The 12,012-nt window shown below is 38.5% G+C and overlaps 1 protein-coding gene across 1 annotated transcript in view; it reads right to left on the bottom strand.

The window, feature by feature from the left end:
* Window positions 1–12,012, bottom strand: part of UBN2 (ubinuclein 2) — a 52,307-nt gene that overhangs the window by 37,753 nt on the left and 2,542 nt on the right. The window contains exons 2-3 of the mRNA XM_072343142.1: window positions 9,828–9,920; window positions 4,573–4,674 (exon numbers count right to left, since the gene is read on the bottom strand). Of these exons, the coding sequence (XP_072199243.1) occupies window positions 4,573–4,674; window positions 9,828–9,920 (195 nt within the window). The remainder of the gene's footprint in view (window positions 1–4,572; window positions 4,675–9,827; window positions 9,921–12,012) is intronic.

Raw genomic sequence — 12,012 nt, 5'->3', positions numbered from 1 at the left:
GGTAATAGCATACTTGTTCACTAAACACCATGCCTTTCTTCAGATTCCCATTCTATACAGCATAGCAGAGAATTAGGAGCACTTCATGGAACCTCCATGCATATAAAGCTTATGCTGTCAGGAAGGCACACAACTGACCAAATATTCCATCACAAAAACAAGGAGACCAGCCAAAACAGGCTCACATGCAAGTGCAAAAGGGAAAGCAAAATATGCACAGGAACACCATGCTATATATAATGTAGCCTGGTAATTTACACTATAGCAATACTCATTTTAGACACTGAAGCAGTGGAAAACCTGAGGGGGAACAGCTTTCCTTGCAGGTTATAAATACCACATTACTACTGCAGAAGTCAACTGTTAAAAGAATAGAAGCTGCTGCTACAGAGCAGCTAGAAAAAACTGGAAGATTGCCTCAACGTAAATTTTATCTAGAATGAAAACTTGAGCATCCACTTACTACAGTCAAAATGGTCAATCTAGAAATATCTCCTGAAGCACCGATTTCCTACTTATCTCAGTTGTATTATGAAGAGAAGGCCAATTCTTCAAAATGGTCTTTAGAAGCTAACAAAGTTATCCAAGAAAGAGGACAGCAAGGGTGAAAGCAACAAAATATCCCACTAAACAGCAGGTATACTGGATACATCCAAAGCATACAGCAATCTGTAACTGTGTTCTTATTCTGTAAGAGGAGATGAGTCTGAAGGAAGATGTGGTGTAAGAATTACTGTCACTTAGGGAAATATTTTGTTCAACCAAATGAGGTTTAACAAAAGCCAAGTGCAGTCTTGCACCTGGCAAGAATAACAGCAAGTATCAGTGCAGGTTGGGGCATGACCTGCTGGAGAGGAGCTCTGCAGAGGACCTGGGGGTCATAGTGGATGGCACATTGGCAGTGAGCCAGCAGTGTGCACTAGTGGCCAGGAGGTGATCTTCCCCTTCTACTCCGCCCTGGTCAGGCCTCACCTACAGTACTGTTCTGGGCTCCCTGGTACAAGAAGGACAAGGATCTCCTGGACAGAGTTCAGTGGAGGGCCACAAAGATAAGGGGCCTGGAGCATCTCTCCTATGAGAAAAGGCTGAGCAAACTGGGTCTGTTCAGCCTTGAGAAAATATGACTCAGAGGTGATCCTATTAATGATCGATGATCTCTAAGGTCCCTTCCAACTCGCACGATACTATGATACTATGATATGATGATAAATATCTCAAGTGTGGGAATCAAAGAGACATGGCCAACCTCTTCAGTGGTCTGCAGGAACAGTACAAGGGGAAAGAGTCATAAACTTGAGCATAGAAAGTTCGAAAGTTCTGCACCAATATGTGAAGGAACTTCTTAGCAATAAAAGGATGTTGGAGCACTCAAACAGGCCGCCTAGGGGGGCTGTGGATTCTTCTCTGGAGACATTCAAGACCCGCCTGGACACCTACATACGAAGCCTGCTGCAGGGGGCCTGCTTTGCAGAGGAGCTGGACTCAATGATCTCTGGAGGTCCCTTCTAGCCCCTACAATTCAGTGATACTCAGTAGAAAAGTATGGATTCTTTCCAGAGAGAACAATGAAAGCAGATTGGTAAGAACAGTAAGAATCAAGTAATTTTCTTTTTGGCTGAAGATGGAAGCACTGGTGACCTAGGCAAACAGCTCTGAGCCCAACCTACTCTATTCAGGGCAAGTACCAGTGCCCTTTAAGAAGCATGACTGGAAAATCCTCTTTGCTTAAAGGAAGTCCAATTTTATCAGTGCTTTCCAAGAATCTTCCTCTAGAAACACATGTCCTGTAGCTGTTTGTACTCCAGCCCTATTGAAGTCAGTTACTTGACAGTCACATCATTATCAAAGTCCCTGAAACTGACCCTGTTTCCTTCCTTGACAGGGGAGAAACTGATGAACAATTTGATTCATGGAGAAACCAAATACAGCTACACATGCTACTTGTTATATGTGCATGTACAAAGCTGCTTAATTTGCTAACAGATCCAAAGGAAGCAGAATTCATCAACTCAGACTGTCTGCTTAAAAAAAACAAACAACAACAAAAAACAGGTTTAGTTTTACTAGTTTGATTTCTTCAATAGCATTTGATAGCATTATCTCAACACTTGTTTTTAAAAGGAAAACCTCTCTAAAGGTACAGAATAAATCTGGTTCATTGCCAAAGAGTTCATTTCTTTCACTCCTGTGACAAGGACTAACATTCTAAGGAAGCTTATCCTGCCTGGGATACAGGAGATAAAAGGATTCCAATCCTGAAACAATTTAAAAAAACTCATACTCGTTTTCAAGCATCTGTTCCCTGGACATTATAGCTTTTTATGTTTAAGAAAGCATGTATTCCAAAAGGAAGTACCTGTAGGCTTAGTCTAGCTCTGTCATTTCTCAGTGATTTAACAGCTGCCCACAGAAGAGCAAACACCACCTAGGCTTCCCTTCTAAATGATTTCCATTTGCATCTGACAGAAAATGAACAAGAGGTTCTGTTGAACAAAAAATCCACACTACAGAGCCCTTCAGCTCAGCAACAGGAACTTAAGACTGCAGCTGGCATACAGAGATGGCATTTCACTAGACTGCATTACAAATTCAGACAAGGCATAATGATTTGTTCAGGAGAGCAGCCTTTAGAGAATACACTATTCTCCCCAATAGCTTCCACACGATACTACCCTCTGGTGCCTGGACAACTCCCTTTTCTATGTTCTTGTAAGAGATATCTGAAGCAAATGGTTCCACAAAGCTAATGATGTGCTACTCGTAACAAGAACAGCACTTGAAGGAGGTACAGTGTGAGAAATAGTCAATGAGTGTACAGATCTCAAGAACTCACATTCAGCTTTGACAGGGATCTGTACTACAAGTACTCGATGCATAAATAAGATCTATGATAGAATGAAGTACATCTAGGAAAAAAAAATCAGGGTACAACTTGGGCATTATTATCACAAGATTTCAGAAGTTAGGGCGATTGTCTTCAGCAACAGTGAGTACGCAGGTAAGCCTACAGACTAAAATGCCTTCTCAGCAAGAATGAAACATCTGTTATTACTGAGCTAAAGATGAGGATTTGACCTTTGCAAAGGACACCATCTTAGGCCTCAGCTGCACAATCAAAAGCCAAGGGATATAAGACAGTTTAAAATGTTAGTTGACATTGTCAACATTAATCTAGGCCAAGAAAAAAAGATGACAAATTAATAGAGGTTATGGTGAGCATCTACAGCAAACTTACTTTTCACACAACTTGTTCATGCACCTTCAGACTGCCTTCACCAAAACAATCCATGCAGAAGAGCTCAGCCTTCTACCCACTGTAGCAAATGGTTGGACTTCTCTTGCTCAAGAACGTACCAGTTCCTCAGCACACTTTCTGTGTACCCACACTGTTCTCAGTATTCAGAGCAACAGCCATACACTAGAAACCTCACAGCTCAGTGCTCACAGAGTTCTCCTAGAAATTTTATAACTTCCAGGACTCTTACCACATTAGCTCAGCATAATAAATGCTCAACAATGCACTTCACTTATGTGCTTTTTTTTTCTTTCCAATTCTTCTCTCACATTTCTGACTCAAACTTTTAGTTCTCTCTTCGTTGCTGTGGCTGCTTTGCCCTGTGCCACTCACCAGAGGAGAATGAAGGCCAGCTAACATTTAAGGTGGTGCTTTTTAGTGGTTTTGTACTGTTTAGTCAAGTAAAAATGAAAAGTGAACATCTACTCCTTTCTGGCATCTAATAAAGGAGAACTACAGGATGTTCCCAAAGCTTTTATCATCTACTCTTTCTTCTGAGCTCTTTCCTACACCATTTCCCATATAACCTTTAAGACACCTTCAAGTGCCTTCTTATAAGTGCCTTTGTGTGCCCCGGTGGCGCAGCGGTAGAATTGCCGCTTGCAACACCAGAGGGCCCGGGTTTGAATCCCCCCTGTTGCGCAAGGGGTAGAAGTGCCGCTCTGCTACACAGAGGGCTCGAATCCCGGGAGTTGGACTCGATGATCTCTAAGGTCCCTTCCAACTCGCACAATACTATGATACTATGATATGATGATAAGCCTCTGAATAGATACTGCCTGCATCTAACTAATGCATTTTTCTCTTACCTCACCTGGGATGATTTCTGAAAAATACTCAAAATAAGCTGTAAAACGTTGTTTTATTTCAAACCTATTTCATCTTAAAATTTTCAGATGTTCAGTGTCCCTATGAGTTCTGGAGAAGACTAGTATTCCAAACTTATACAAGAAACCTACCACCAGTAATCAATTCATAATCCAGACAGCTAATACAAGAAACTAAATAGAGTCCAGAGTAATTTCAGACCGCTGTAAATAAAATCAATTTCTAGAACTGGAACATGCAATACAGTAACAGCTTTCTTAGCTCTTACAGTATAAAATGATTTCAGACTACAAACACAATCACTTATTGGATGCCCATAGCAACTCTTTGGATTCAAACTAATTAATACTGAGCACAAAGTATTTGCCCCTACCCTTATTTTCTTTTTTATCAAAAAGAAAAAAAAGATCACTTTATTTCTTGTTGCTGCATTAATAAGGCTTACTTACTGCTTCAGAATTATCAATGAAAGGGTCTGTTTCATCATAGCCATAACCTATATCAATCAGATCCTGCAGGCGATCCTTCCGATGTTTGTGAGGCTTTCCACTCTAGAAAAAAAAGAAAGTTATACCAGTTAGGAATAAAGTAAACAAAGTACCAAAGTCTACAAAACACAGAACAGTCATTCAGGGAATTAACAGAGTTTCACTTCGCTTTGATGTGTCTTTGAACACTGTCTAGGTAAATAAAAACTAGAAGGCATAACTTTCATGTAGGAATGAGTTCCTGCAAACATGCTAAAATGCCATATAAGTGCTTTATCAGAATCTTTTCTGAAAGTTATTCATTAGCCACCTGGTTTCTGGGTGACTGAAATATTCCTAGCATTTTCTGCTGAGACATGTTTCATTGCCCCATTTTAAAAACTTCTGCTAGTGACAGAACAACTGAGATGATTTAGGTAGTGTTATGTCTTTCAGTACACTACAGGGCCATTACAAAGGAGAACACAAATAGCCCTGCATTTGCTAACACTTTCTCCCAGACAAGATGGATTGCCTTTCTATGCGAGGGCGAAGCCTAAGCCAAAAGAGAACAATATTGATCTGGTGCTTGCAGATATGGAGTGTATGAGTTTCCACAAAGTTACAGCATTCATTTAACACAGCTGAAGAAAAACACAGTAAGAGGAAATACCTTGAAATACAAGAGCTGTCATCGCAATTGATAGGACCAGACATGAAATGGTTACTTGAGTTAACTTAAAGCCATTAACTATATTGTAGATGGTGTATTCACATACCTCCAAGAGAAAGTAAACTTCAGTTTAACCTGTAAGTACTCTAATATTAAAGTGTTACTTTAATAGAGTATAAAAAGTCACATCAAACTCAAACAAACTGCACCATAAATGAATTTATGGCTGTACAAACAAGTGCTTAAGATGTGAGGCCTAGTTTTCTGACTCCTGCATTTAGTGGAAATTGTCAATATAAAATTATTAAAGCTAAGTGCCTAAGGCACCATCTTTACTAAAGCAGTCTCAGGCTCTTCCACGAATAGTTACTTAACTATAAGCAAAGTATATACTCTAGGCAAACAAACAGGTGAAAATAAACCAATAAACGTGATTGTTTATTGAAAAAAAACCACACAAAAGTGAGTCCCATTTCTAATTCAGGTGTCCAATCTAATAGTATTGCTAATCTTTTCTATCAGCTCATCTGATGTTTTGGGAGTATGTAGTCAAGCAGACATGCAGGAGGTTTTTGTTTAAAAGAAATCTTAGATGAAAGAAAGTATTAGAAAAACAAAGGTAAGACTTAAGTATTCTTTTTTAAATTCAAGTGCATTTCATGCAAGAATTAGTAATTATCGTGATTCTGCAGCAACTTTTGGCTAATGAACACTATGGCATTTTGCCTCTACAATCCCATTAATAGAGTATAGTGCAATCCTGTGTATTATTTCTCTTATGTCCAAGTAACTAAAAACACAGAAGAGTGCATCCTTGTTCATGAGTTCAAAGTCTTTTTTGCACTAATGCCTATTTCAGTGCATACAAGCATTGAAAAGATTTCCCAATGGATTATCACTGCATGTTATTCATAGAAGTACAGCACAGATAGGGAACAAGCCTAGTAAATGAAAGTCTTGTAAAAGCAGAGTGAGTATTAATATCAATTCAAAAGTAGGACATAAGCTAAAGTTTAAACAATCTTTGCACAACAGAAAGTGGCAAATAAAATGCCTCTGGAAGACTTCAGAAATAAGTCAACTTCATCTCTGTATTGGGTACATTAATAAAAGTTAAAAAAAAAAACAAAAACAAAATGAGGAGATACAATACAAGAATTCCAGGGCAGAAAATAATTTTGCTCAAAGAAAATGGTACTTCAAAACTTGAAAAAAGACCCCAAGATGTTTAAAGACATTAAACTATTGCTGGATATGAGAGAAGGTCCACTCAAATTAATGACTGGTTTAAGGCCAGTATCCAAAGGGTAGGATTGAATGGTTCACCAAGGAACGTGTATTCATCTGTAGAAGCAACAAAGAAGGCTAACAGCTGGGGGGTGGGGAAAAAGAGATGGATGACAGAAATTACTCAGTGTAGTAAATACAAGAGGCAGCTGAATGAGCACTGAGACCACTTGGTTGCTTGGTACTTGAATCGTAAATTGAATTCTATGATAATAAAAGGAAGGTAATCCACACAAAGGAAGTATAACCCTAACAACAAATACAGTGTGCTCCTAATTTGTTACGCTGCTCAGGAAGTGCTGGAGTCATTACATGGAGTTCTGTGACATTCGACCGACAATCAGCACTGGTCAAAAAAGGAAAGAATTAAGGACTTACGAAAAAAAGGAAAAGAGAACAAAACCAGAAGTCATGATTATATCACTGATAAATCAGGGCATCCTACCGCTAATGTTTTTTCATTTAAAAAAAGAAACTGGAACAAAAAAAGGGAGCAGAGTAAGTCAACAAAGGTTTTAAAGGTAAAAAGCTGCTACTGTACAGTATCAGAGTTCAGCTGGAGAATGAAACGACACTAGATGACAGCATCAGAATCACAAGCAGCATGGAGAAGAACAGGAAACCATTCACTGTTTCTCACAATACATGAACTATGGAGCACCGCATGAACTTATTAGCCAACAGTTTAAAACAGAACATGTTTTCATGTAGCAATCATCACACGACTCAGTGCCACAAAATAGAATGTTAAACACCAGCAAGCTCAGAAGATGGCCTGGCAGGTTTATGGCAGAAAACTAAATGAATGGCGGCTAAACACACAGCCCTTGGCTTGGGAAGAAATTAAGCCAAAACCTGATAGAAAGGCACACTCTGGTAACATCAGCATGCACTTGATCTATTACACTTTCAAGTATGAGATTACTACAGTGTCAGAACTACGTTACTACTAGCAACTACTGATTTTATCTTCTGATTATTAACATATTATATTAACCTCAGGTAATATTATATGAAGTTCTCACAACATACAGCATATAATGTTTACTTTTACTAAAGAATAAGAAAACAGGACTGAAAATTGCAACTATTTGGAAGAGATTTCTATGCTGGCATTTTAAAAACTCGCAGCAATTACAATAAAGTTCTAAATAATCAAGTAAACAAAGAATATATTGACTTTACACACCCAGACTTAGAAAAGTTTAATAAAAGAGTTTATGTTGGTATCAGCAAGATGTATCCAAAACTGAACCAATTATGAGTACGGACATTTACATGAAAAAAGCAGCAACAAAGGCCGTTAAAGAAGACTGTTTTCCACAAATCACATTTTTTACCACAACTACTACAGCATCAATGCTGTGTAAAGAACACCTGACTCAATTTAAAATGGATACAGGAAAGTAATATGTTATCAGTTTAAGAAAGAAGTAGACCTTTCTGCAAACATGAAAAACACTTCATTCTCATACAACCAGTGATTACTTCTACACTGAAGCAGTATCAGAGAGATAAAGAGAATCAGCATCTACATCAAGGGATATTTATCCTAGTTTAAGCTAGGGAGTACGCCTCACCTCAAGATGCAGAAGCTGGCTGGATATTGTCAGATCAGGAGCAATCGCACTGAGTAAGTGTACAGACATGCAATTCCTCCTACCATGAAGTGCAAGTAGAGACTGATGCCTCTTGTATTGGAAGAGAGAAAGGACAGCAACTACCTAACACAAGAGCTATCAATCTCTCAGTACCCTCCATCCTTAGTCATCCTACTCTAATAAACTGTTCCTAGAAAACATCTGCCTTCTGAGAATTTTGTGGCAATGGGGGACCATAAGGTATGGCACGGAATAAAGAAATGCAGGGCATTAGAAGCACAAATACTCAAGATACAAGCATGCCTGAATTCATACCCTGGTAAAACAGCAGTTTGTTATTTACTGCTTTTCTAATGGTCACATATCTATTTGCCTCTTATTTTTGTAACTGAGCACTGGAATTAAATCTTCATGTTTTTAATAATAACCATTGCCCATAAACGTACATGTTTAGCTTTGATGCACGAATAAATGTATGTGCATGCATACTACACTGCATGTGTACTAGACTGCTTCCACCACCCCCACCCCTCCTACATACACTGTTTTACATGTTCTCCACTGACTTTCATTTCCTACAGTTAAGCTGCTTGTTTTAGAACATTATTAAAATCTTTAACTTGTTTTATGGAAATGAGTTTCTAGGAAGTACAATTGAAATATTTCTCTCTGAAGTTCAAAAAAATAATTTATCATTCAAATGAAAACCAAACACTATTATGGAACTGCCTTCTCGGTACACTGGGTATATTGAGTTTCTGTCAATCCCTTCAAGAGAAGAAAATGATTCTTTTCAGTTTAAGGATTTCTTTTGTGATGTATCACATCTAACATGCTCTGAAATACTAATTACTTCCACTGAATATTTAGACCAGATATTCCTAAAAGTCTGCCTTTGCCAGGAAAAAAAAAAAAAAAGAAATCAAACAAGTAACATTTCAATATGCATATTAATAGTGAAAGATACAAAAGACTGTTCTTGATTCCCTCCTCTATTAGTAATTCAGAATATCAACATGTCGAAGCACGATGACGAGTTCTGATTGCCAGCTCAGAATTAATCACCCAACCCTACCCATATGAATTCTTAAAGACTCGCTTGGGTGTGGTTTTAAAAAACACTTTCTGATTTCTACCTCCATTTATTAGTGAAAGCCTCTTTATATTATCATCTGGAGTTGTTCAAGTCATTCATGCTACGTTTTCAGGAGTCAGCAGAGTTTCTTTAGGCAGCTGGCAGCTACAAGATAAACTCATCAAGTGATGACTTATTAAATAATAGCTTCCTATGGAAGCATTCCAAACTAGTCAGAAATTCATCAAGATTCATCAGTATACAGCCTAAAGAGAAGAACTGTTCAGTAGAGCACAACATTATTTATCACTAACATCGACCTGCAATTATTACTCAGTTGCCCCTCTTTTCCAAGAATAGCTTCACAGGCAATAATATCATATGGAGAAATCTATTTAGCAGACTTGTCTAATAATCTTGTAGAAGCTTCAAGCTACTTAGATGAAATATGAGAAGGATGGCCAACTCTGACCTATACAGAAGTCATTTAACATATCAACAACTCTACTGAGCACCAAAGGTCTGGTGTTAACCTCTGTGCTGCACTGTAAGACACCACAACTAAACATTTGTATATTTTAACAGAGGCACAGTAACTCACGTATTTTGCCTCAAACTTCTTGGCTAGTGTTTCCACTTCATGCCGCTCACGTTGCTCATCATTAAAAGGATCCTCTGAGTGAACAGATTTCTTCTGAAAAAGACAGAAGTATTCATTCAATTACAAGAGAAACATAAGATATGTCTAATAAAAATGTAAATAAACCACATTCTAATGACTAAGCAGTGAGAATCTATACTAAAAGGGTCCAAATGCTTATTTGATGCTCCACCAATGAGTTTAACCCATTCAGTTATCATCTACTTGTCTCCTCCTAGTGAAGAGACAAACACAAAACTAAAGAAAGACTCAGCTTTACTTTTACCTAAATATTCCAGTGCAACCTCAACCAAGAGCATAAGCAGAAGAGAATGCTGGCTGAACTAAAGACCCAAGGAGAAAGAACTCCAAATGTAACACACACTGGTGCCTACCCTGTTGGTGCCATGATACTCAGGTATCATACACAACCTGTATGCTAACCAGCAAGAAAGCAAATGAAAGATTACAAAGCAAAGTCACACCGTAACAAGTAGCTTACCACCCTGAGCTTCCTTACTGCCACATTCTTGTTTGGATAACTTCAGAAATCACAGCACAAATACTACAATACTGCCATACAGCTGCTAGAATGGTATGATTTAATATTCCAGCTGTATAAATAAGCAGGAAGCATACACTTTTGAGTTTCCACTGACAAGAAGTCAATGAATAGTAATGAAGAAAAGGTTTTCTTTTTTCCAAGAAAAAACACCTATGACTGCATTTGTCAATTTTCTATATAAAATACAATAAAAGGGGTGGGAGTGGCAACAGGGCTTTAAAACATGGTAGAACATACTTGGGCCTTTAAGGATGCCTCTCCAACTTTACCTCACATGAGCCACTCAATGAATAAATCAAGTTTTACAACAGATAAAGATGGAAACAAAAAGCAACACCCAAAGCTCTGAAAAGCAAGATCCTCCCCCCACAGTAAGAGAAACAGTACTCACAAGAAAAAGAAGAGGGTTATTGCTAACCCTGGAACATCTACTAAGTTACATATGCATTTCCTGCATACTATATATTAATATAAAGTACTGCTCAATTTATGCAACGCTTTTTTTTCCCTACTTTTAGCAGGGAAAACCTACTCTACATAGATCACTCCAAAAGTAATGCCTCCTATTTATTCCCAGGAGAAATACAACAGATACAAAGAGCACTCAAACATGGATAGTGAAACTCCCAGCAACAAAACGGTACTTTTACCCATTAGTGATGCATTTTTGTCAGCAGTGCCACCCAGAATGTGGCTTGTCTTCACCACAACTGAAACACACCTCCCACCACCTCACTGTGCTCAACGTTCACTAAGTGTTCATGAATGTCAGCAGATGCCATTTTTCCTGCATGGAGGAATCCAGTGATGCATCTTTGCTTCATACACACATCCACGTCAGACGCCATTTTGTCAGCCTGCCCCTCTGCTGCCATCTGTCACATGGCAACAACATGTAACAGTGTTGGTGGGAAGGTTCAGCCTCTACTGCCATATTCAAACACAGGTCAAGGAAAATTCAGCATCAAGCATTAATTCTCATCTCTTCACCAAACCATCAAAGGTGTAGCTGGACTACTTTGTTATATGCTTTGAACAGTCATTAGCAAATTTCAGTTCTGACGGTATGTAAGGGCTTGGACAGTCAAGTCTTTTGGACTCCACATTAACTTCAAGCACTACTTCAGCACGTTTGCAGCCTGCCTGACACAGGTCAACTTGCACTTGTGGCTCACTCATTCCATGTTGTTTTACACAAAAATTCTATGTAATTAATTCCTACTAGAAGATGAATGGTACCAACAACCCAATCAAAGGATGCTTTCTCTACTGACATTAAACACACACACAAAACACCTAAGGAGAAGGGCACCACAAGTTTATCAGAAACATTTTCATCAGCTTCTTATTCAGGCTGTAAATCCAATTTTAGAATTGGACCAAAAAAGGTAGCATTCAACCCATCAAGTAAATGTTGGGGTTATTTATTAACTGATTAAGAGACCTATGAAATCAATGCTTCCAGTTATTCCCATTCTTTGATGGGATTTCTACACACCTCTCCCCTTTCAGAACAGCGAGTCTCTGGAGATCCATGCTCAGCTTCTCCAGCTCCAAGCAACACTACAGGATGTTTCGAAT

Source organism: Excalfactoria chinensis, chromosome 1, assembly GCF_039878825.1.
Source record: "Excalfactoria chinensis isolate bCotChi1 chromosome 1, bCotChi1.hap2, whole genome shotgun sequence".
Classification (NCBI taxonomy): Eukaryota; Metazoa; Chordata; class Aves; order Galliformes; family Phasianidae; genus Excalfactoria; species Excalfactoria chinensis.
This window is presented reverse-complemented; position numbering and strand designations above follow the sequence as displayed.